Source organism: Candidozyma haemuli, assembly GCF_002926055.2.
Source record: "Candidozyma haemuli strain B11899 chromosome Unknown A_2014730914, whole genome shotgun sequence".
NCBI classification, from domain to species: domain Eukaryota; kingdom Fungi; phylum Ascomycota; class Pichiomycetes; order Serinales; family Metschnikowiaceae; genus Candidozyma; species Candidozyma haemuli.
The window spans coordinates 683446-704771 of record NW_020289906.1 but is presented as its reverse complement, the minus strand read 5'-3'; the positions used below and the strand labels follow the sequence as shown (position 1 = coordinate 704771).

The 21326-nt window shown below is 46.2% G+C and overlaps 8 protein-coding genes across 8 annotated transcripts; 3 read left to right on the top strand and 5 right to left on the bottom strand. All coding sequences in view use genetic code 12, as the record gives it.

Annotated features, from left to right (window-relative positions):
• Positions 1-109: 109 nt before the first annotated feature.
• CXQ85_000309 (uncharacterized protein) lies at positions 110-1822 on the bottom strand (the record flags this gene model as incomplete). Its single annotated transcript, XM_025484060.1, has 1 exon — positions 110-1822. The coding sequence occupies one exon, from the start codon at positions 1820-1822 to the stop codon at positions 110-112; it is 1713 nt and encodes a 570-aa protein (XP_025342275.1).
• A 2409-nt stretch (positions 1823-4231) lies between these two features.
• Positions 4232-4582, bottom strand: CXQ85_000308 (uncharacterized protein; the record flags this gene model as incomplete). Its single annotated transcript, XM_025484059.1, has 1 exon — positions 4232-4582. One exon carries the CDS (start codon positions 4580-4582, stop codon positions 4232-4234), a length of 351 nt encoding a protein of 116 aa, XP_025342274.1.
• Positions 4583-7576: 2994 nt separating this feature from the next.
• On the top strand, positions 7577-11398 carry CXQ85_000307 (DNA-3-methyladenine glycosylase II; the record flags this gene model as incomplete). The annotated part of the gene is made up of 3 exons (XM_025484058.1): positions 7577-9799; positions 10567-11363; positions 11395-11398. The coding sequence occupies 3 exons, from the start codon at positions 7577-7579 to the stop codon at positions 11396-11398; spliced, it is 3024 nt and encodes a 1007-aa protein (XP_025342273.1).
• A 69-nt stretch (positions 11399-11467) lies between these two features.
• On the bottom strand, positions 11468-12094 carry PGA46 (Pga46p; the record flags this gene model as incomplete). Its single annotated transcript, XM_025484057.1, has 1 exon — positions 11468-12094. The coding sequence occupies one exon, from the start codon at positions 12092-12094 to the stop codon at positions 11468-11470; it is 627 nt and encodes a 208-aa protein (XP_025342272.1).
• A 1875-nt stretch (positions 12095-13969) lies between these two features.
• CXQ85_000305 (uncharacterized protein) lies at positions 13970-17833 on the top strand (the record flags this gene model as incomplete). Its single annotated transcript, XM_025484056.1, has 1 exon — positions 13970-17833. The coding sequence occupies one exon, from the start codon at positions 13970-13972 to the stop codon at positions 17831-17833; it is 3864 nt and encodes a 1287-aa protein (XP_025342271.1).
• Positions 17834-17890: 57 nt separating this feature from the next.
• Positions 17891-18340, bottom strand: CXQ85_000304 (uncharacterized protein; the record flags this gene model as incomplete). The annotated part of the gene is made up of 1 exon (XM_025484055.1): positions 17891-18340. The coding sequence occupies one exon, from the start codon at positions 18338-18340 to the stop codon at positions 17891-17893; it is 450 nt and encodes a 149-aa protein (XP_025342270.1).
• Positions 18341-18454: 114 nt separating this feature from the next.
• Positions 18455-19231, bottom strand: STN1 (Stn1p; the record flags this gene model as incomplete). The annotated part of the gene is made up of 1 exon (XM_025484054.1): positions 18455-19231. The coding sequence occupies one exon, from the start codon at positions 19229-19231 to the stop codon at positions 18455-18457; it is 777 nt and encodes a 258-aa protein (XP_025342269.1).
• Positions 19232-19888: 657 nt separating this feature from the next.
• On the top strand, positions 19889-21087 carry RRP8 (25S rRNA (adenine645-N1)-methyltransferase; the record flags this gene model as incomplete). The annotated part of the gene is made up of 2 exons (XM_025484053.1): positions 19889-20875; positions 20914-21087. 2 exons carry the CDS (start codon positions 19889-19891, stop codon positions 21085-21087), a joined length of 1161 nt encoding a protein of 386 aa, XP_025342268.1.
• Between the last annotated feature and the right edge of the window lie 239 nt (positions 21088-21326).

Sequence of the window (21326 nt, the reverse complement as noted above, 5' to 3'; positions counted from 1 at the left end):
CGCATCCCATGTCCTTCATGGAGTGGGTGCAAAATACGACTACTGGGGATCGGTTCTTATTGGATACTTTGACGTCATTATGAATTGTTGGGTTTCTTATTTATATACTCTAATGATGTTTAAGCAAGTCTACTTTCAAAATATCCTCGATGGTCTTACCGGCAGCCAACACTTCTTCGTCGAAGTATCTTCTACCGGTGACCTGCAAACCGATAGGAGCGTTCTTGAACTCCTCGGGATCGTATTGGTCGTGTTCAAGCTGTTCCAACTCACTTCTTGGTGTTGGCTTGGAGTCCCATTTATCGAGCTTAGGGTCTTGGAAGAGTCCTGTCTGGAATGCCAAGCTTGGGAAATCAAGAAGGTTGAATAACGTGGTGTAGGACCAGCAGTAAGCAGATTCTGGCTTAGGTGCAACGTTAACGTACACTGGTGAGATAAGCATGTCAATGTTGTTCTCGTTCAAGTAATCAGTGTATTGCTGCTTCAATTGGTCTCTGTCAATGCTCATCTGTCTGTTCTCTGCAACGCCGTACTCCTTGGCACCATCACCGTAGTTCAAACTCCATTTGGACATCTTAGTCAAAGGCTCACCTGAGCCTTCCAAAAGGAATCTTTGTTTGTAGTTTCCGTCAGCAGAGTACATTCTGTTGACGAGTTTGTATGCGAAATCGGTTCTCAAAGGTTTATGTTCGATAACCTTGACGCCGGCAGCCTTGAGCTTCTCAGCAACATGCTTCAATCCTCTCACAATTGGTGGAGTTGGGCTCACAATACCATCATCGTATGCAATGGCAACTGTTAAGCTCTCTGGCTTAGGCTTTTCCACCTTTCTCCAAGGAATTGGAATGGTAGTGCAATCAATGTTCCATGGTTGACCCTGGTTAATATAAGCATCCATCAACAAATCAATATCGTCAATTGATCTGGCCAACGGACCTTGGACGGCAGGAACAGACTCTTGGCCACCAGCCGAGGAAACACCTCCAGCCTTGGAGAATCTGCTAGTGGTTGGACGCAAACCAACAGAACCAGCGTAGGCAGCAGGTGCTCTAATACTACCACCAATGTCAGAACCAATACCAATAGCCGAGCCTCCAAAGGCAGTGATAGCACCTTCACCAGAAGAAGATCCACCAGAAGTCAATGACAAGTTGTATGGACATTTCGACCAGCCAATGAAGTTGTTGTTACCACACAAGTGCATCAATGTCTGAGGCTGGTTAGTTCTGACAAAGTAAACAGCACCCAACTTCTCCAAGATCTCCACAGATGGAGCGTGTTTCTCGGGGATGTTCACAACATGAGAGACGTAACCACCATGGGTGATCTTACCCTTATAGTTAATCTGCTCCTTCAAAGAGATTGGCAATCCATGCAATGGGCCAATGGTCTTGCCGTTCTTCGCGTAGTAGTCGTCCAAGTACTTAGCACGCTCCAATCCCTCATCAGTAAAGAGCTCCAAAGCACAGTTAGTCAACTGGTGTGCAATGGTGGCTCTCTTAGCAAAAGCCTTGAAGACGTCAACAGAAGACCACGAGCCCAGGGCGATCTGCTTGATAATCCTGGAAGCAGACGAATCGGTGATTTCAAACTCCTTCTCACTTAAAAGCTTCTCATCATAAAGGTACTTCAATGCGTCAAACTGTTCCTTCTCCAATTCCTCGACAGGCTTGGGTAACTGAACGGAATACTCAGGCTTGATGGATTTTTCAAGATCAGCACGGTACTTCTCCAACTTGGGCAAGAAATCACGAGTATATTTCGCCTCGTCCTCGTAGTTATCGAGGGGATCGGTTGTAAGGAAATCAGTGTAAGAGACCATGGGTGATAAAAGTAGTAGATATTTGTAATCAATTGTCCCTGGAAATTAGTACCTTATAAGTACCGCGATATCGATAGCGGCTGGTCGGCTTCGCCTGCCGGAATAGGCAGGTGTGGAATCAGAGCTAGAACTGCCGCGCCAGTGCGGGGGCTATAGAAGAGGAATTAGCCGGCGGTATGGGCCCTTTTCATTGTTAATGAAGGATATGAAATCTCGGGCTTTTATATAGACAATGTCTGTTTGAGACTTGGACTTGGTTTTGTGGAACACCTGTGGCTTTCAAGGAAAGGCGCTTTGTGCACGACTTATCTAAATACCTGTCAAGCTGTGTGCATGCATATGGCTGCAAATTAGATCAAGCATATGTGGTGGTGATAAGGGTCCATGAGGGATGGCAAGGCGAGGGTGGGATATATGTTATGGAAGTTGTTTAAGTGATGTTTGGTTTTGATTGATGGTGTGTTGGGAATAGTATGGTTATGATACTGGTGGTGGGGGAGCGGAAACATGGCCCAGTACCCTATCTGGCCTTCGTCTTGGTCGAGTACTTAAGGAATAAGAACCTTGAAATGCTCTATTTTTCAACCAGACTCTATCTCTCCATGTTGTAAGCGCCTTGAACAAGTTTGGTTTCCAGCTCCATGCTGTTGTCGACGCGTGTTCAGCCGCAAGTACTGATAGTGGTAGCAGTCCCAACACTACCTGGTAATACCATGCCAACGTCTCGAGATCCAAGAATCTTCAGATTTAATAGTTTTTCACTTCCAAGAAATTGTTCTTGGTATTGCGACGTGTCCCTTTGCGAAGCACCCTATGGTCCTCGACTAAACATACCCGTTTCTGGGCAAATTTATGCTCATCAGCTTATTTCACGACATGGGGATACCAAAAACAGTCATGATACAAAAAAATGGCCATTTCTTGTCCTTAATGTCAACTTTGAAGACACCTTGGTTGTCTCATAGTTAGTGGAAGAACAGCTATCAGTAGTCATCGGGATAGGGGACCATTATCTGTCCCTTAACAGCCCCTTCGGATTTGCTGGACCAGCAACTTGCTGGGATCGAAGGCTATGTCTTCCAACACTTAACGACATGTGGCTTCGTTACTAACCACTTTCTATTATCTTTTCCTTCCACAGGCACGTCAAAAAGACACATCTGTGGCTTATTTTACGGTGTTCCGAAACTCAAGAGTAAACGTCATACACACGTGTCGTAGTCACGCTGTTTCCAAAACCTACGAGGCTTTCCAGAAATCACGTCTTTCTACACCATCATCGACGTAATCCTGGTTGCGTCACTAGTGTTTGACGGCTAAGTGGTATGCTTGGATTACTATTGCGCAAGGATGTGTATTGGCTTATCTGGTCCGCGAAGGACTCATAGTAGGAGGTAAAACATAGCCTTGTCTAAGCCAATCAGTGAACCTCCTTTTAATCTTTCTTTTTTTTTTTTTTTCTGTACACAAAATACTGAAGATTCTATGCTGGAGGTGTTCATTCGAAGTGGGCATTTGCAACCATGCTTCTGCAGGATTTTGCAACCACTAGACGAACCACTTCTTACGGAGGATCTACACCCGACAAAGTCTCAAATAGGGGACCAAAGTTTGCTAATATAGATACAAGGTTTGGATTGTTCGGTTCCCCCTTGAAGTTTGAATGAAAGGTATCCCCTGTTCCCCGACAGCCCCCTAGGATCCCCCTAGGATCCCCCTGGAGAGCCCCCTAGAACGTGGAACCTGATAACCTGGCTGAATAAGGTAAATCGCTCATTGAAAAGCCCACTTCAATTTCACTCGAGATAACTCACAAAGGGTTGCCTCGTGGCCAGCCCTTGTTTTAGACTCGCAAAGAGGCTTGAGGTGCAGCTTGAAGGGTCTCGGTTGGGCCGGGTTGGGCCGACGGGAGGCCTAATTGAACTGAAAATTCTAAAAGTGCCCCTTAATGGAATTCACTTCTTTTTTACTCTCGAAAGACAAAGTCTTGAATGAATAGACAAACGGGTGGAGTTTCTTGGATTACAATAAAGTTTAATCCTCCTGCACCACACACAAATCCTGGCGCTGGACAATCCACACTTTCCATACACAGCCAGCAGGTGCGTGAATTTGCAACCATTACGAGACATACAAAGGGCTTACACACGGCGAAATCGGGACAAAAGTGACATGTATTAGGGCAAATAAATTAAAAGCAACACAAAAGAAAGAAAGCTTGTTGCAAAGCAAAGCAAAAGTGTATGATGATGTATCCATGCAATTTACCTATGTAGGGACCAGCCCTGGCAACGTGCACAATAAACCTGGGCGAGATGCAAAAAAATGACTATGAAAAGCAAAGCAGCGAGGCTAGCTTAGGAAGGCAGCAAAAACGAAGCTGCCTTGAATAAAAAAAAATAGGACTGGTTAGTGTTTCCGGCGGGTTCTTGCTAACCAAGCGTAGCCGATTAGACGACATCTTGCCTTTGTGATGTTCCAATCGTGAATAATCTTGCGAACGAGGTTAGGCGACTTGAACTTGAAACCAGTGTCTGCAAGAGGAGGAGCTTTGGCAAGAGGCCAGCGGCGGCCAATGTACAGATATAGCGACTGTAAGGAGAAGATGGTCAAGTCCACGATAAACATGGCAACCAAGGGAAGAGCCATAAGAAGGGCAATGCTAGCAGAGGCCCGGGAGACAAAGTATTCAGCCCGGGTAACGTAGTGGCAGCTTTGCTGGCCCAACAAGGCCAGGCACAAGGCAGTGTTTGGATGCATTGGAAGAGGGAGCCTTGAAATCGGAAAATGCAATTTTCGATGGAAAGTGAAAAACCATGGGAATTCTCGCCTGGTTATATACTTAAGGCGAAGCCGGGTACAAGGATAGACCGAGCTGCGGGCAGGCAGAGATAGGAAACGCACACAATGCAAGTCCCATTCAGGCGGCGGTGCATCCGGATCTCCAGGGGTGAAGCGAGTAAAAAAAAAAAAAAAAAAATAACAGGCAGAATAGGGCAGGAAAAGGGCAAAAAAAATAAAAGCCCTTGTGCGAAACCAAACAAAAGGAAAAATTAAACTACTGGTGTTTGCTGCAGACAGCCAAGGTAAGTACAAAAAACATAAAAAGAAAAAGGAAAAAAGAAGTAACCCTACTCACGACGACGCACCCGGGGCTCCATTTGGTCTTCGAGCGTCAACCACTAAACCTTCCCAGCCGCCTCGATTGCTTCCACCAAGTGAAACAAACAACTTGACCCAAATGTTAAGTGGCACCCTTGGAAGGATCTGACGCTGGCCAGGCCAGTGCGGCTTGCTGATCGAGATGGGTCTGGTACAGCTCAAGGCCCGAGGAGGCATATGCCTTGTTTAGGCTGCCAGGGTGGGAGGCTACCAAGCAGTCTTTATGGTTTGGTTGGCCTAATTGGGATGCAAAGAAGGGTAGATTTTCCTTGGACACGAGCTCAACCTGTCTCTGGTCTGCCACTGGCCTGCCACTGGTCGTACCCAGTCCTCTGGCCTCTTTGTTCTGAGAAATGTGTTTTGCAGCCACCACTGCGGCGCGAGCGAGCCTCATCGCCAGCTCCCTAAATGCTGCACTTTTGTCTGAAGGTGTTGCCCGAACTGGCGAGAGCTAAGAAAAATCAGAGTCCACATAAATCATGAAAACGAGGCTTCAGACTACCAAGGTGGACCTAAACAGGTTGGTAGTGGCCTGGCCTGTGGCCTGGTCTAGGGCCAAGGACACCTTTCTCGTTTAGTCTATCCCTCTTAGTTCCTTGTTTCTACATATTTTCCTCAGTGTGGCCTGACGACTGACCTCTGGTGCTACTGGGTTTACCTTTTGTGCTGATATATTAAATCTCGCTTTTTCTTATGCCATTGTCCTGGTCACTTTTCCATCGTGGGCAGACTTTTTTTTCTCTGTCTGAGCATCAGCCGCCTGGATATGGGCACTTCCTCATTCCCGAGCACCGGAACTTCTCGGGTGCTCGCGATGGCCTCTAGGGTTCAATTTAGCCCTGACACATTCTTTCTTGATTTGTGCTACTTTGTATTTCGGCCCAGTTGCTCACGATGTGCCCTAGTTATCCCGGATTATTATTCTATGCGTCTAGGCTACTTCCTCGGTACTTCGTAGTTTAAATGCGGCACTGGCTGCGAATCCCTTTTGGATCGCCCATTTCAGTAGTCTGTTTTTCGCAGCCGTCCTGGAATGGGCCTCTACTAGTCTGTTCATGGTATCCTTTGGTAGTGTTAATGCTTTCTCATTATCACGTTACAGAGGTGTTGCAGCCGAAATATTATTATCACCTCCTCGGCTTGACAGCTCACCTGAAACACGCTCAGGAGTAGTTATGCGGACCTTGGCTGCAATGCATACGTAGGTGCCCAAGCCGAGGATGATTTCATACTACGTACTTTACGAGACATGCCAGTGTGGAGGTTTCTGGGCAGGAGTCCAGGGGCTGAACCCAGCCACACTATCTTACTAACCTCTACTACCCCTATATCTGTCAGACTCGGCCGTCTACGAGCCCTGCTGCCATACCGAATGTGAGTAGTCTACTGGGACGATCGGAACATCAACAGCCAGGCAGTAGCAGCGGCAGCTACAGTATTGGCACCGATTCGGCCAAACCCACCTCCTTCGTCCTCGGCTACGATACTCCAGTGGACTCCGAATGTGATCTGCTCTTGTTCTCCCTTCTCCTCCCGGTATCGTCCTCGTCAAACGTCAAAGAGATCTCACGTGGATCTTCCATTCAATATCTTCTTCTTCTTCTACGATCACAAAGACAAGTGCTTGATTTACGGAAGGTGAAAAATTTCCGGGGAAAATAATGCTTCGAGCTCATCGTAGATCGTACATTGTCGTCCTGCCCGAGTGGCTTACTAGGGACCCTGGCTGCGAAAAAGTCAACAACAAAAGATAGGAGAGAATTTACATAATAGGTAATGTTTCTCGAGCGATCGAGATCAAAGGAGGGCCTGGGATAACTGTAATTTGCTCAGTTGAGTCTTTTCAAAAGTGCTCTTGTAAATTCAACGCTATGATTGGTCGCTGGTTCCGTTACTGCTCATTGTATGATATAGTGGTTATTCAGTGCGTCGCAGGTTCGCAGTTTTTCGAGAGTTTTTCACTTTTTTCATTCTTTTCGCCAACTTCGCAGCCTTTGTAGTTCAGTTTCACTTACATTTCGCACCTCCAGCGAAACCACAAACCACAACTCACAACTCACTTTCCCTACTATTTCACTATTTAGCTTTTCTATATATCCTATCTCTTTCTTTCCATCCCGTCATTTCCGTCTACACATTCCATTCATGATATTCCATCGTTCGTATGTGGATGCTTGGCATTGGTAGACGGAAAACTTCTCTCCTCTGGGTTCCTCTCCATGAGCAATATATACTCTTTCTGGGCGTAGCGAGGGCTTTTTTTTCTCTCGCTAGCCGCACTGACTCGCTTAACCTTGAACCCACTAAACTGTATTTGCAATTGGTTTCTCGATATGAGCAAAATATTTGGGGAAATAGCTGTTTTTTACGTTTATCATAACGGTTATTTGCTCTTCCTTCTTCATTGTTTGTCCACTGGGCGTCTCGCTTATATCTTAGGTCTTTCTTCTTCACCATTCGCACGAGCGTTATTACTTACCACATTTGGGTGCAAAATGGCTCACCTTCAGGTAGCATGGGCATTTCACATCCACTTGCTGGAAAATACTTAATGTACCACTCTTCCTTTGGTTTAGACTATATTCAATCGTCATGTTCCGCCAGGCTCTAATAACAGCCGTGCCACTCTTTTTGGCTATCGTGTTTCTTTTCTTCGTGGGGCTTTTTGCCGAGACGTACCCTGCTATTACTTATAAAGGTGAGGATCAGTATAAATACTCTGCTTGTGGTAATTTGCTAACGACATACTACTCTGGTTGTGGAGGTCATGGCCATGGAGGCCTGTTTGGATGCTACTGCACTAACCCAGTGTTACTTTCTAGTTTCTTGGGCTGTTTCGATAGAATTGGCATGGACGCTGATGCTGCAGTTGATTTGGTTCACAAGGAATGCAATGTCCCTGATTTGACAAAATCAGCACTTCACAAGTCATTAGAAGACTTTCATTCTAATAGCGTTTACGTCAATGTCACTGGTCGTACCGATTTGGGCCATATGACCCATGCCCAGATGTCTGATCATAGTAATATGGGTGATGAATCGGTGATTGTCGATTTTGGATCTTACTTTCCCGATTTGTTTCTTAGGATCTATACTGCAAAGATGGGTAACCACGATAAGTCGCTTCTATATTCCGTTGGAGGCATTGCCTTCTGGATGGGCTTGTGCTTGATTGCAACCATTGCCAACTGGACGGTGAGATTAATCCCCAGTTCAAGAAATATCTTTGATGGTGTTTATTCCAGGGCATGGAGAAAGCACATCACACTTCCTGCTTTGATCCACAGAAAACGTAACCAAGAACAGAAGTGCTTAGGTCTCTTTGATGGCCTTGTCCCAACCAGGTTTGAGTCTCTCGTTAACTTATCTTTCTTGGCCTACACATTCATTACCCAGATTGTTCATATCTACTATGTTCATGATAATCCTTTCTGGGATGGTAACAGATCTCTTGGATTTTTTGTCGGTGACAGAACTGGTATCCCCAGTCTTATCTGGACCCTCTTACTTATTATCTTTGGAGGAAGAAGTAACATCTTGCAATGGCTCACAGGATGGAAGTTCTCTACTTTCATCATGTATCACAGATGGATTGCAAGAATTGTCGTTCTTTTAGCTGTTGCCCATTCCATTGCATTCACTTACAACGAACACAGAAGAGGAACGTACCACAACTCCATTCGCATGGACTTCCTTATCTTCGGCAGTATGGCCACTATTGCTGGCTGTCTCATGTGTTTCCAGGGTCTTTTAGTTTTGAGAAGAAAGAGTTACGAAATCTTCTTGATCATTCATATCATCTTGGCTGCCTTCTGGATTATGGGATGCTGGGTTCACGTTGAATGGTTCGGTTACACGCCGTTCATGATAGCTTCTGCATGTCTTTGGATCGCAGACAGAGTCATTAGATTCCTTAGAATGGGTTACTTTGGTTGTCCTAAGGCAACTATTCTGCTTATCGAGGGAGACACTCTTAGGGTTCTAGTTCCAAAGTCACCCACCATGAAAATGGTCCCTGGCGGGCACTGCTGGGTATACTTTGGCTTTGGCTTGGCATTCTGGCAAAATCATCCTTTCTGTTACATCGAGTCTCCGCTCAAAGATGAGATGGTCTTCCTTTGTAAAGTCAAGAGAGGTCTTACCAAGAAGATTGCCGACCACCTTCTCAAATTACCAGAGAAGACTTGCCAAATGAGAGTTGCCATTGAGGGATGTTATGGAGAGAAGTCACCCGTATCTAGACACAGCAATGTTGTCTACATGGCAGGAGGCCACGGTTTCCCAGGTATTTATTCAGAGGCATATCACGAAGCACAAACGTCTCCAGAGAAGCAAAACATCAAGCTCAACTGGATCATTAAAGACTTCAGTGCGTTGCTGATGGTCTGGAGAGAGTTGAAGAACTTGCAAGGCACGAAAATCGAAACCACCGTCTATGTTACCAGACCAGAGCTCAGCGGCAAGGCAGAACTTCCTTTCCTCAAACTACAGCAGTCTTGCGACTCGTCGACTTGTGACGAAAAGGAAGAAACCCTGGCACATGTCACGTCACTCCTGTGCTCCTCGTCATCAGAAAAAGAAAGTCTTGATATAGAAAACCTTTTCCTGAAAATCAAGGAATTCTTCCCAAAAATCAACTTCGTTGAGAAGAGGCCACTGGTTGACGACATTATCGCTACAGAGATAGAAGAAGCCACCGAAAGTGCCGCCTTCATCACGTGCGGCCACCCAGCCATGGTCGATGACGTCAGAGCAGGCGTCGTCTCCAGAATCGACACCACCTCCAAAAGAATCGACTTCTTTGAGCAGTTGCAAGTGTGGACCTAATCCAGCATTAACAGGTACTGTCCTGCCCCATACAGATTTTTTGCAACCATTCTGCGCGCGGTTACCCGCATCCAAAATGTATAGAAAATTTGTTACTACATTTCGCTTTCTTCAGTGTACACCTAGAGAAGAATAACCAATAACGTATGTGAATGATGAATAACATTTTACCTTATCTACATTATCTGATGCCTACGGGCGAGGAATAAACAAAAATGAATTATCTGACTAACACATACCAGGATTACATACGTTGATGAATGACCGTGGCTGGCTACTAAGGTTAGCTCTATGATACGTAGGAGGGCACGAGGAAAGAGGAGAGGATATTTGGGGGATTTGAAGAAGATAATGGATGTTTGATGGCGGTGAATTGCTTGAGATGAGCTGGTGGGTTGAGCTTGATTTCTCACTATTCGACTAAAAGTTACATCCCAGGGAAGAAACCGACCAAGCTCCTACATTCCTCAATGCCTTCAACCCCTCTTACATCTCCTCTCTCCTTTCTTTCCCTCTTTTGGATACCGTTTATTGGTATTCATCTCTTCAGTAGTGCATGTAGCGTATATCAAGACGGGCCTCTTGAGTTGCTCAGTGGGTGAGTAATCCTACAATTACTACTCCATTAGCTCGAGATTTTCCATAAAACTATATTCAAACCCGCCTTTGGACGCCTAACATTAATGGCTCTTACCCGATCTAAACGTACTGTCAAAACTGAGGCTATACTACCCTCCCCCACAAAAGTCACTAAGGTGAAGAAGGAAACGGTTCCTGCGTCGCCAAAGAAACCTAAAAAGAACATTGAAGAGCTCTTTCAGGTTGTGGACGTGCCGGAAGACCTTCTGCTTCCACAGAGCTACATAGATCACCATGACGAGAAGTTTATTGAGGGTGTTAAGCACATCATCTCCAAAGATCCAACGTTGTACCCAGTGATTGTTCATTCACCCTTTAAAGTGTTCGCTAAGAAAGAGCTTCCTCAAATACTGGATGAAGAAACAATACATAACTACTGGTACGCGTTAATAAGTTCTGTTTTGGGGCAACAGATCTCTGGATCAGCTGCAAAAGCCATAGAAGAGAGGTTTAAGGCGTTACTTGAAGGCAATTGCACACCCCAGGGCGTTCTTGACGCTGATCCTGAGAAATTGAGAGGCGTCGGGCTTCTGGGTCAAAAGTTAAAGTACATTACTCATATCAGTGAAGTCTTCAATACCCCAGGAACGAGACTCACTGATTTGAATTTCTATAAGGACGGTTCCAATGAGGAGATAGTAGAAGAACTCACAAAACTCAAGGGCATCGGAGAATGGCTGGCCAGAATGTTTTCGGTGTTCACCCTTAAAGAGCTTGATATCTTTGCATACGATGATCTTGGAGTAGCAAGAGGCGTTTCAAGGTACTTGGCCAACAGACCTAAGCTTCTACAGGAAGTTAAGACCGGAGTTCATGCTGTGGAGGCGCTCAAGGCCGGATTGAGGAAGAAAGGTAAGTTTATGACACCCAGTTCCAAAAGAGACTGGGTTCCTCTTCACGACGAGTACGTCAAGTTCTTGGGCCTTATGTATGAGCCCTACCAGCTGATCTTCATGCTTGTTATGTGGCGGTTAGCCTCTACGAATGTGGAAGTGTTGGAAAATCATCGATAGTTCATTAAGATAGAAGAAGAATCAAGGACCATATAAAAAGTGAAGGCCGGCTAGGCAACGAGCCTGCTGAGATCTCGCCGCCGATGGATATGTGTTTCTGAGGGGTCTGTTGGCGCCTGATCTGTGTAAGTTCTCTTTCTATGGACTCATAGCCGTAATCGAGTTCAGGTCTTCGAAGGAAATTAAGTTGCTTCTCCGTGAAGCCCTTATGTTCAATCAAGTAAGAAATGAATTGTTCAATATCCAATTCGATAACCGCCGGCTTTGCACGATTATTCTTGGGCTTCTTTTCGGCATACTCTTCCCTCAGCAGTTCCACCAAGTGTCTTGTAAACGAGGATAAGTCTCCCTCATTAGCCAACACGGACCCGTAATTGGTGATCTTTGTTCGCAAGGGTTTCTTTTCAACCGGCACCGACAACGCCAGAAGCTCAGCGTCTTTGGAGTAGAACAGAAGAAAGTCCTTGATCCAAGCAGTGGAAGCTACAGTTGCAGAAACTGGAACCATCAGAGGAGGCAGGCCATTCAGAGAAACAACAGAAGAAGAGATTTTGATTCGGGTGTCAGGGGCCTGGCGGGCGATACCGATAGACGAAGCGAGACACGCCAGAAACAAGGTAAAGAGTAGCATGGCAGGTCTTTGGGATAAAGGAAGGTGAAAAGGAGGACAAAAGTGAGACAAGAAATGGGTGCAAAAAAACGAGACACAAAAGCACCTCTTGAGTAGGGAGTGCGTCTGTTTTGAGACAGGCAGGGGAAAAAAAAGGGTTAACTCGCAGACGCGGTACGTAAGGGTACTCAGCCGAATCGCCCAGCGGCAGAACCAGTGTAGATGTATTCGGCAGCAACCAGGCTGAAAGTAGCAATTCCTGCCGCATGTACTTGATTTACCTGAAACGACGGTGGAGAGATGTTATAGATGAAAGGTGTGGGAAGTTGGTTGGTGACTGGAAGTAGGTGACTGGAAGTAGGTGCTGAGTCTGCTGGGGCGGCTGGGGCTGGCAGGGCTTAGGCAGGGCAGGCGACAGGACATGCCAAAAAGGCCAAAAGGTTGACAGGAAAGGTGCGAGGATCCACCAAAACGGAGGGCCCCCCAAGCGTCGCAGGTCGCAGGTGGAATTAGGTTAAGTATTTCCACCGGGCCCAAGGGGACCACAACCGTCAAGGAGGCAATGCCAGAGATATGAACTCTAATAGGAAAGGCGTCGAAGGAGGTAGAACATACTTTTCCCTACCCCCTACCCCCTTTATATTCCCACTCATTAAAATGAATGCATTAAAATGAATGCATTAAAATGAATGGCCAGTTTGTTTAATGGCTTCATGGCCATGGCATGGCCCACGGATGGCCCTAGGACATTGGCTCAGTGGGTGGTGGTTTTTCTCACTCTCGCTTCACTGGTCCTGCTGGCTGTGCGCCAGCAATGTTTTGTTTCGGCAGTGCATGTTACTGCCGCCCGGGCAAACCGAACCAAACCGAACCAGACGGAACCAAGCCAGACCGACAGGGCTGGTTTGGTCAACCACCCCTTCTCAATTAACCTTTACCTTCCCTTTACTTCCTTTCCACTACACTTCACTTTCCCACCGTTAGAGACCACCCCTCCTTTATTTCCATCCATCTTCCATTGCTGTGGTTCTTGGCGGTGGAAAACTCACCTTCTGAGGATGTGGATTGTTTGACTACTTTTTTTTTTTTTTTTTTTTTTTTCTGCCCACCGCCAAAACAGCAACCTTCAATTCACCGAGCGTAAGCAAAACAGGCAAAAAATAGAAACACTGGCAAACCCAAACCACCTGGTCTGCCCACAAAGTGCGAGCAAAAGATACAAAAAAAATAATGAGAAAAAAAAAAAAAGTCCAAAAAATATATACCTAACTTGCTTAGGCCGCCGTGCTTCGAAAAAACTCGTGCAAAAAAAAAAAAAATACCTACAAAGATCCCACCTCACCCGAGGCATCCCAGTGACCACTACCATCCACTTTAAACAACTATTTTTCTGCTTTTCCTCTCTTTTTGTCGTTTTTTCACTTCCCCCTGAATCTCATAACCATAGTGCCATTCCAATATGGATTTCTCGGTGCCTGGCGGAATCTCCAGCTCCCTCTGGTGGTTGCAAAAACCCTGGCTCTTTTGTCTCAAAAACCTGCGCACCCGACCTTTGCCTGCCTACCTGCCTTGTCCCGTCCTTGGCCCCACGCCTCCATACACTTCCCTTCTCAGCCTTCTCTAAACTGCTTTTAGTGCTTTTTCTAATTTACACACAACCACTTTCTTTTTTACCACAATCTGTTATTTTTCACTATACCTGTTCGTGTTTGACTTATAGGCCTTTTGCTGTTAATCCAGGCCCGTTTTCACCCAAAACATACACGCTCCTCCCACTACCCGCCTCCTTGGGCCTTCCACTCGCTCCCTATAAACTTTCAACCTTTTTCAAGGACTTTTCCCCCTTTTCCACAACCTGTTTCTTTGCAAGCCCTCCCTGGCTCACATGTGCTAGTTATGCATCGCTCTGGCTCCTTTTCATCCCAACAATCCCACCATCCGCCTAGACTGGCGCTAGCTCGCCTGGCTGCCACTGAAGACCTCTTTTCGGTCGAAGACCGGGTGGCCCGAAAACCAAAGCAAGATAACCACGGCCAGTTTTATTTCCCCAATGGCGAAGTTTTTCGTCCTAGAAACACGCCCCTGAGACGCCATAGACCTTCTAAGATTCACCCACCTGACGCTGCTGCTCCTCCTGCTTCACCGCACCACCACCACAACCACCATAACCACCCTAACCACCAACATGTTTCACCTGTGGCTGGTCCTTCGAGCTCGTATAACCCCATTCCTGGTGTGCCGTATAACACTGGCGGTACATTCAATGCCGTTCCAGGAGGCTTCAATCCCGGCTTTCCCGGCCAAGGCGCTCGTTCAGCTGCTCCAAGATCTAACTCGTTGGCGTCCAACTCGTCAGCAAGATCTACGGTTTCTACAGCTACAACAAATAGTGCTGCTCCTTACATGACTCGCTCGCATTCTTTTCATAACTTAAAGGCAAAGTCTCGTTCGGACTTGGCTCAGTCACTCCGCAACAATAGGGTCGACACCAACATAAACATTTCCAACTTTTCAGCTCCATCGTCAACTGTCCCTTCACCCCAGGTCGCAGCCAGACCCCATTTCCAACCCCCAGCAGCTCACTCATACAATGCTGTTCCTTCAGGCCCAGCTTTTTTACATGCTCGTTCACACTCGCTTTCCAATAACAAGTATCCTGAAAATTCCACCAACATCGTCAAGTCAGAACTGTCTTTGTACACATCACTGCTGTTTACGGACGCTAGCTCTAGGGGCCGCCAGAGCGCTTCTTCTGACTCCAAGAACTCCAGTTTGTCCAGCTACAATCTCAACCGTTCAAGTTCCAACACTCCACAAACATCCGTTACCACTTCGGAAAACCACGACCTGAAGGAAACCGACCTGAAAGAGAATGATCCCGAGCCTGACCATGTCCTTCCGACATGTCTGTCGCTAGAATCTATTAGAGAAGGTGCCGCCAAGGCGTCCGACTACATTGCTGACTCGTGCCCAAACCCACAAGCCAACACTACAAACGTCAAGACACTGGATTCAGAATCATCGCTAGAGATCGAACGTTCTTCTACTCCCTCTTCATTTACCAGTGCTGAATATGGCGACGCCCTGGGTGAAGTGTTGCCTGAGAAAAGACAATTGAGTGTGCATGAGGAGACGCATTCTGGCAATGGGTCCTCAGCCCCAAACTCACCTCCAGCGAGTGAAAGTATCACTTCTTCTCCTCCACCTGGCCTGAAGATGCCTTCGTCCACGACAGAGGCCGAGCTTTCACAAGTGGAAAATGACACGGCGTCGTTGTCCAATTCAACCCACTCTGCTTCCTGCGACAGGACCGTGTTTACCACACCCACCAGCGGTAATACTGAATCCGCTGCCACGAGTATCTCCCAGAATTACGAAAAGGGTGAATCCTCCCCTACTATTTCCTCTTCCTCGTCCGCCACTGCCCCCTTCCCTACGCAATCCAACAAACATTACAAGTCAATGCTACTAGATGATGACGCTGACAGCGGGTCCAAGGCACCGATTACACCCGACGCAGAAATCTCTGGCAGTGACAGTGGTGATGCGGACCTAAAGCATCACCTGTCGATCCAAACGTCTCTTCAGGATTCAACTGTCACAATATCCCAAAATATGAACAATTCTAGCGAGACTTTGGGTAATAAAACGCGCCCTAAGCCAGCCACCATCGACACCAACAGGGCAGTAAATTTAGACGAGGAGGTATTCACGCCCTGCAGTGAGTACAGTTTTGCCGCAGGCGAGGAAAAGCTTATCTGCAAGCTGAAGGACGATCCGCTGGATAGCGAAACGCATGAGGAAAAGGCTCCTACAAATGAAGCTCCTCCTATTAAACGTGAAAAAACTGATGCCAGCATAAGCAACATTCTTGACGCCTATTCGGAAGAGCCGGTGCAAGGATGCGATTCTGCCGTACATAAATTGGAATCGCACGATGCACAGGACTCGCAGCATCTGTACGAGCCTCAGGAACCACTTGAAAGTGAAAACACAGAGTCTGAGAATGTTCCTAATGCGGAAACCGATGAGACACGCCCAATTGAAAAGCCGCTTGATTCCCTGAAACTTACAGATGGATCCCTTCCTGATGTCCCAGAGGCGCGCCAAACCACGGACAAGCATTCTGTTCTGACGGAAGAACACCTGTTTGAGTCGTCGCCCGAAAAACCGCTTCCTGAGGCTTCGCTGGGTAAATCTAACGATGACACTTTGCATGAATCGCCCAAATCGGATGTGGAGATTCCATCAGAACCAAAGGGTGTTGAATCGACTCCTGAAGGTAGCACGGAAACTGCTTCCATTGAAGACGCTCCTGATGGTGAAGGCGTCCCCATGGCTTCCGAATTGACTAAAAGACCACCTCCTCTATCTTTGGAACAGTCTCCTGTCAAGAATCTAGTTGCCAAGGATGAACTGGAGAACAACAATTCGTTGATTCGCAATAGGTTGTCGATGCTTAATGTCGTTAACGTTGATTTTGATAAGTCATTGCCTACTACGCCTGATAACATGAAGTTTACTGTTGCCATGCCTGATAGCGTTTCTCCAGCATCGAAGAAGCTGTTGTCTCCTCAGAAGCCTCAATTACAAAGGAACAATAGTATGAGCAAATCCTTCTCCATCAATAACTTTAAGAAGGTCTTTGGACGCTTTGGGAATGACGCTCCTGAGAAGAGCTCTTCCGAACTGATACTGTCTAAGAAAGAGTCGTTTGGAAGCAAGTTGCTTAAGAAGAAGTCTTCATTTTCTGCTGATAGCGGCAAGGGCGTTTTAGGCTCCGAGGCCAATCTGTCTAGCACTTCACTTCTGACTACGCAAAAGAAGGGAAAGCGCAAGTTCTTTAAGACTCTCAAGTTCATCCCTGGTGCCAAACAGGAAGAAGTGACGTCTCCGGTTTACAGTGTTAGAGCCAAGGTTCCTTCCCCAGTTCTTGACACATTCCCAGAAGAATCTCCTGCCCTCAATCCTTATAGACTTCCAGATTTTGAGACGGAGGAGGACGGCTTCCTGGATTTGTTGTTGAAGTTTGATGAAGTGGAAAAAGAAATAGAGCTCGAAGATGAACAATCGAGAAACAAGCCCAAAGCTAACGCGTTTTTTATGAGAGATGATGAGTTAACGAAAGCACAAATTGCTGATCAGCAGAGAAATGACAATCACAATTCTGACGATTCGCTTCCGGAAAAATTCGAAGAGTCAACGGATGATAGCGCTGAGCAAACTGAAGAACCCGAAGATGTCCCTGAGCGTGAAATACCATGGTCTCCAGGGTATGACGAATATGCATCTGGTGTGTTTACGCCAGAGACCGATGAGGGTCCTAAAAGAGTACAGTCGTTGAAGCTCGACAAGAACGAATTGCAGGACATGTTGGAGAAGAAAGCCCACAGCAACCACTTTATAAAGCACGTCAGACAAATGCGGGACATGGATCTGGTGGAGATTGTTGTTGAGGCTTTCAATCCAAACGAGAAGGTCGAAGAGAACGCTGAATCGCCAAAAGAGATGAACTCTATCTTGAGAGATGCCAGTTTGAACAATGGCACGCCAGGCAAAGCTGTGAAGTTCTCAAGTAAGGTATCCATTAGCGAGACTTATCCATCTTATGTCTACAGAAGATACAACAAGTCTGTCACGCAGTACTACCTTACAGAGACTGGCGAAGTGAACAAGATCAAGAACGAATTGAACGCGTACAAGTGCTACGAGATGCTAGTGCACGAGAAGTCGCAGAACAATACCCAATTCTTCTACTAGAGAAGATGCATTTATACATAATTACACCTAATTCATTTCTTCATTATGCATTCAGGCCTAGCTGCCGCGGTACGTAGAATAGCTGTGATTGCTCAAGAGCAATGGCACATGGTAGTGATGGTCTGGAGGGTTTTCCACCTGGAAGATGATCTCCACAAACGGGAAGAATGTCCTGTTGGCAGCGTTCAAGTTGTGGAAGTATTTGCCTGTCAAGAACTTGATCTTATAGATGCCAGGCTTAAGGTCCTGCCACTTAGACTGTGAAATTCCAAGTTCAGATGCACTAACGCTATCCATTTGTGGATTAACAACCCAATTCTTGATTCTTCCATCGTTATCGGTCTTGCTCATGGCAAATGGGCCTTCTGGAGCACGGAGTTCATAGGCACTCTCCGAGGACTTATCTGATACAAGAGGCCCAACATAGAAGATGGAGCATGTGACACCCTTGGCTGGCTTTCCCAAGGACGTATCCAAGATATGGCAAGTAATTGGATCAACAGACATTTGAAATTGAGCTATGGGGTATGGAAAAGCTGGGATGGACCACTTAATAAATAGGCGCCGATAAGGTACAGTGGTGTGCAGGCCTCGGCGATGGCCGAAGATGGGATGCTTTGGTTAGTCAAGAACTATGATATGGGATTCTGCTGGGAATGGGATAGTCGTTTCGTCGTCGTCAATATCAGTGTCATTGCTGTGTTCCTGGTCTGGTTCTTCTTGGTGGAAAGTGTGGAGTTGAGGAATACACTGCTCACTGGAAAAAGAAGGTTCCGCATCAGAGTCGGAATGTACTTCTAGTACTTCGAGCCCTTCTATGTTGTTATGATTGAAGCTGTCTGTGACATGGAAGGTCTGTGGAGCCTGGCTTGAAGGATCGGAGATCCGTAGGTTTTGCTTTTCAAGGCGTCGCAAGTAGTCTTTTTTGGAGAACTTTGGTTCTCTGGATGATCCAGTGGAGAGTACTGTTTCTGGCTTGTAAGTCCAGGGATGCCGTAGGTGTCTTCTTGCAGTTAGAATCTCTCTCCAGCAGTCAATTTCAATGCTCAAGTCAGGCCCAAGCGATAACACGTCTAGCTTATCTCCCACTATCTGTCTCAGATAATCCTGAAAAAACAGAACATGCCCCACTACTTGTACGATACTATCCTCCTCAAACTGTTCATAAACGCAGGACTCTGGAATCTTCACGTTGATATGAGAAACTTCACCAGAACAGTCATCCAAAGTCATGACATAGAAGTTATTAGGGTTGTTGCTCCACCCAGAATCGTAGTTCTTATGGATATATGACATCACGCGTCCAAACACCTTCACCGTCCTCACAGGAAAGTTATTCACCAAAACACACCCCTTGGCATGCTCCTCGAGGCCCTGGACGCCATACACCTCGAGCATTGTTTTGGCTCGAAGAACGTCTCTTATCGCTAGAGGAACCACCCTGTCTGCCGTGGGAGCCAAGTGGAAAAGCTGTGGAGCATAGAAGCTGCGGCCCCACTTTCGTAGGGTGATGTGGTTTTGTCCCGGCGCTATATCTCGTCGAAGCGCCATATCATGGTCTGTTGGTCTGGAGAAGATGTGGTTTGTTGATAGTGCGCACTAAGATGGGTGGAAAGAAGTAGGAGGAGGAGGCGTCCATGGAGGTGCTACTTTTTGCAAGAGTACAAATGGAACGTCCAGCGTTTTGGCTGTTTCTGTTTTGAAAATGAAAGATGTCTTTTGACTTTTTTCTTTTTAATTCAAGCGGAAGTGGCATATCATGATGGGCTAGCCTGGTTAGGTAGAATGGCTGCAAAACGCGATTGGCAGGCAATGGAGGACAGCTGATTCAACGAAAACTAGCTCTATGACTTTTCCACAACTCACTGATATTACAAGTACAGTTTAATATCAATTTTCATTAAAATCCATCCAGAATCAGTGGGTATCTGGGGACTGGGTAACTGGTATAGGTGCTACCCTGCAGGCCAGTGTACTGCAGATACATGCATTGAATACTACTATGTATCTGGATGATGAGATGAGGTGCTAAAGTCCAACTGATTCCAATTATAAATGTCTTTGTTTGAAGTAAAGGGCTGGAACCTTAAAGCCAATAAGGTTGCCGTTGGAGGCACCGAGTCTAATGAAAAGAAGAAATCCAAAAAGAAGGAGAAGAAGGAGAAGAAGAGAAAATTAGAGCAGGAAGCGATCGAAGAGGTAGAACAGGCTGAAGCCTCCAAGAAAGCGGAAAAGGCTTCAAAGAAACAGGAAAAGCCACAGAGTCTGAATAAGAAAGCGAAGAAGGAACCTCAGGCTGCTGAAGCTCAAGATTCAACTGAAGATCAGTCTCAATTCATCACCAAAGAACCATCTTCTGAAAGAAAACTTACGCCTTTGCAACAAAAAATGATGGCCAAGCTTTCTGGGTCTAGATTCCGTTGGATTAACGAACAACTTTATACTACGACGTCGGAGAACGCATTGAAGCTTGTTAAGGAGCAACCAGCGTTGTTTGATGAGTACCATGATGGATTCAGATCTCAGGTCCAGCTGTGGCCTGAAAACCCAGTAGATGTCTTTGTTGACCAGTTCAAAGCAAGGACTAATAAACCTGTGAACGCTCCAGGCGGTTTGCCTGGTTTGCCAGATAAGAGTATTGTGGTTGCTGATATGGGATGTGGAGAGGCTCAATTGGCCTTGGATATCCAGAACTTTGTTAAGCAGCACAACCAGAAAGGTCAGAAGAAGAAGGGTAAGGGTCCTGCTGACCGTAATGGTCCTTCAAGAGCTTTGAATGTTAAAATGCACAGTTTTGACCTTAAGAAAGCTAATGACAGAATTACCGTTGCAGATATCAAGAACGTTCCATTGGAGGACGAGTCGTGCAGCATTGTTGTCTTCTGTCTTGCACTTATGGGCACGAATTTCTTGGACTTTGTTGAAGAGGCCTACAGAATATTGGCGCCAAATGGAGAGCTCTGGATAGCCGAGATCAAGTCTAGATTTACTGAATCTACCAATGCCAAAACCAGAAACGCTGAAGACGTTGGTTCGGAGTTCGTGGAGTCCCTCAAATTGCTTGGATTCTTCCATAAAAGACCGACAACGACAACAAAATGTTCACAAGATTCGAATTCTTCAAACCCTCCAAGGAAATTATATTGCAGAGAAAAGCCAAGCTTGAAAAGAAGAAGAAGTTCATCGAGCAGGAAACCAAAAAGGAAGAGCTCGAGCAGAGGAGGAAAGAAAAGCCGAGGGACAATGGTTATTGAAACCTTGTATCTACAAAAGACGTTAAACTCCCACCACTTCTATTTTTGCATACCTTTAACCCAGCATATACCAAAGAGACACTAACCATAGCTATGCCTGTAGGACATTTCGCAGCCAGCACAAATGCGTATCTGACCATCAGTACATAGACCACAACCATCCCATGACCTCACCATACGCAAGCTGGGCGTCTGTACATCTAAACGTGGTTTAATTAGACCATCTTCAGGTCACGATT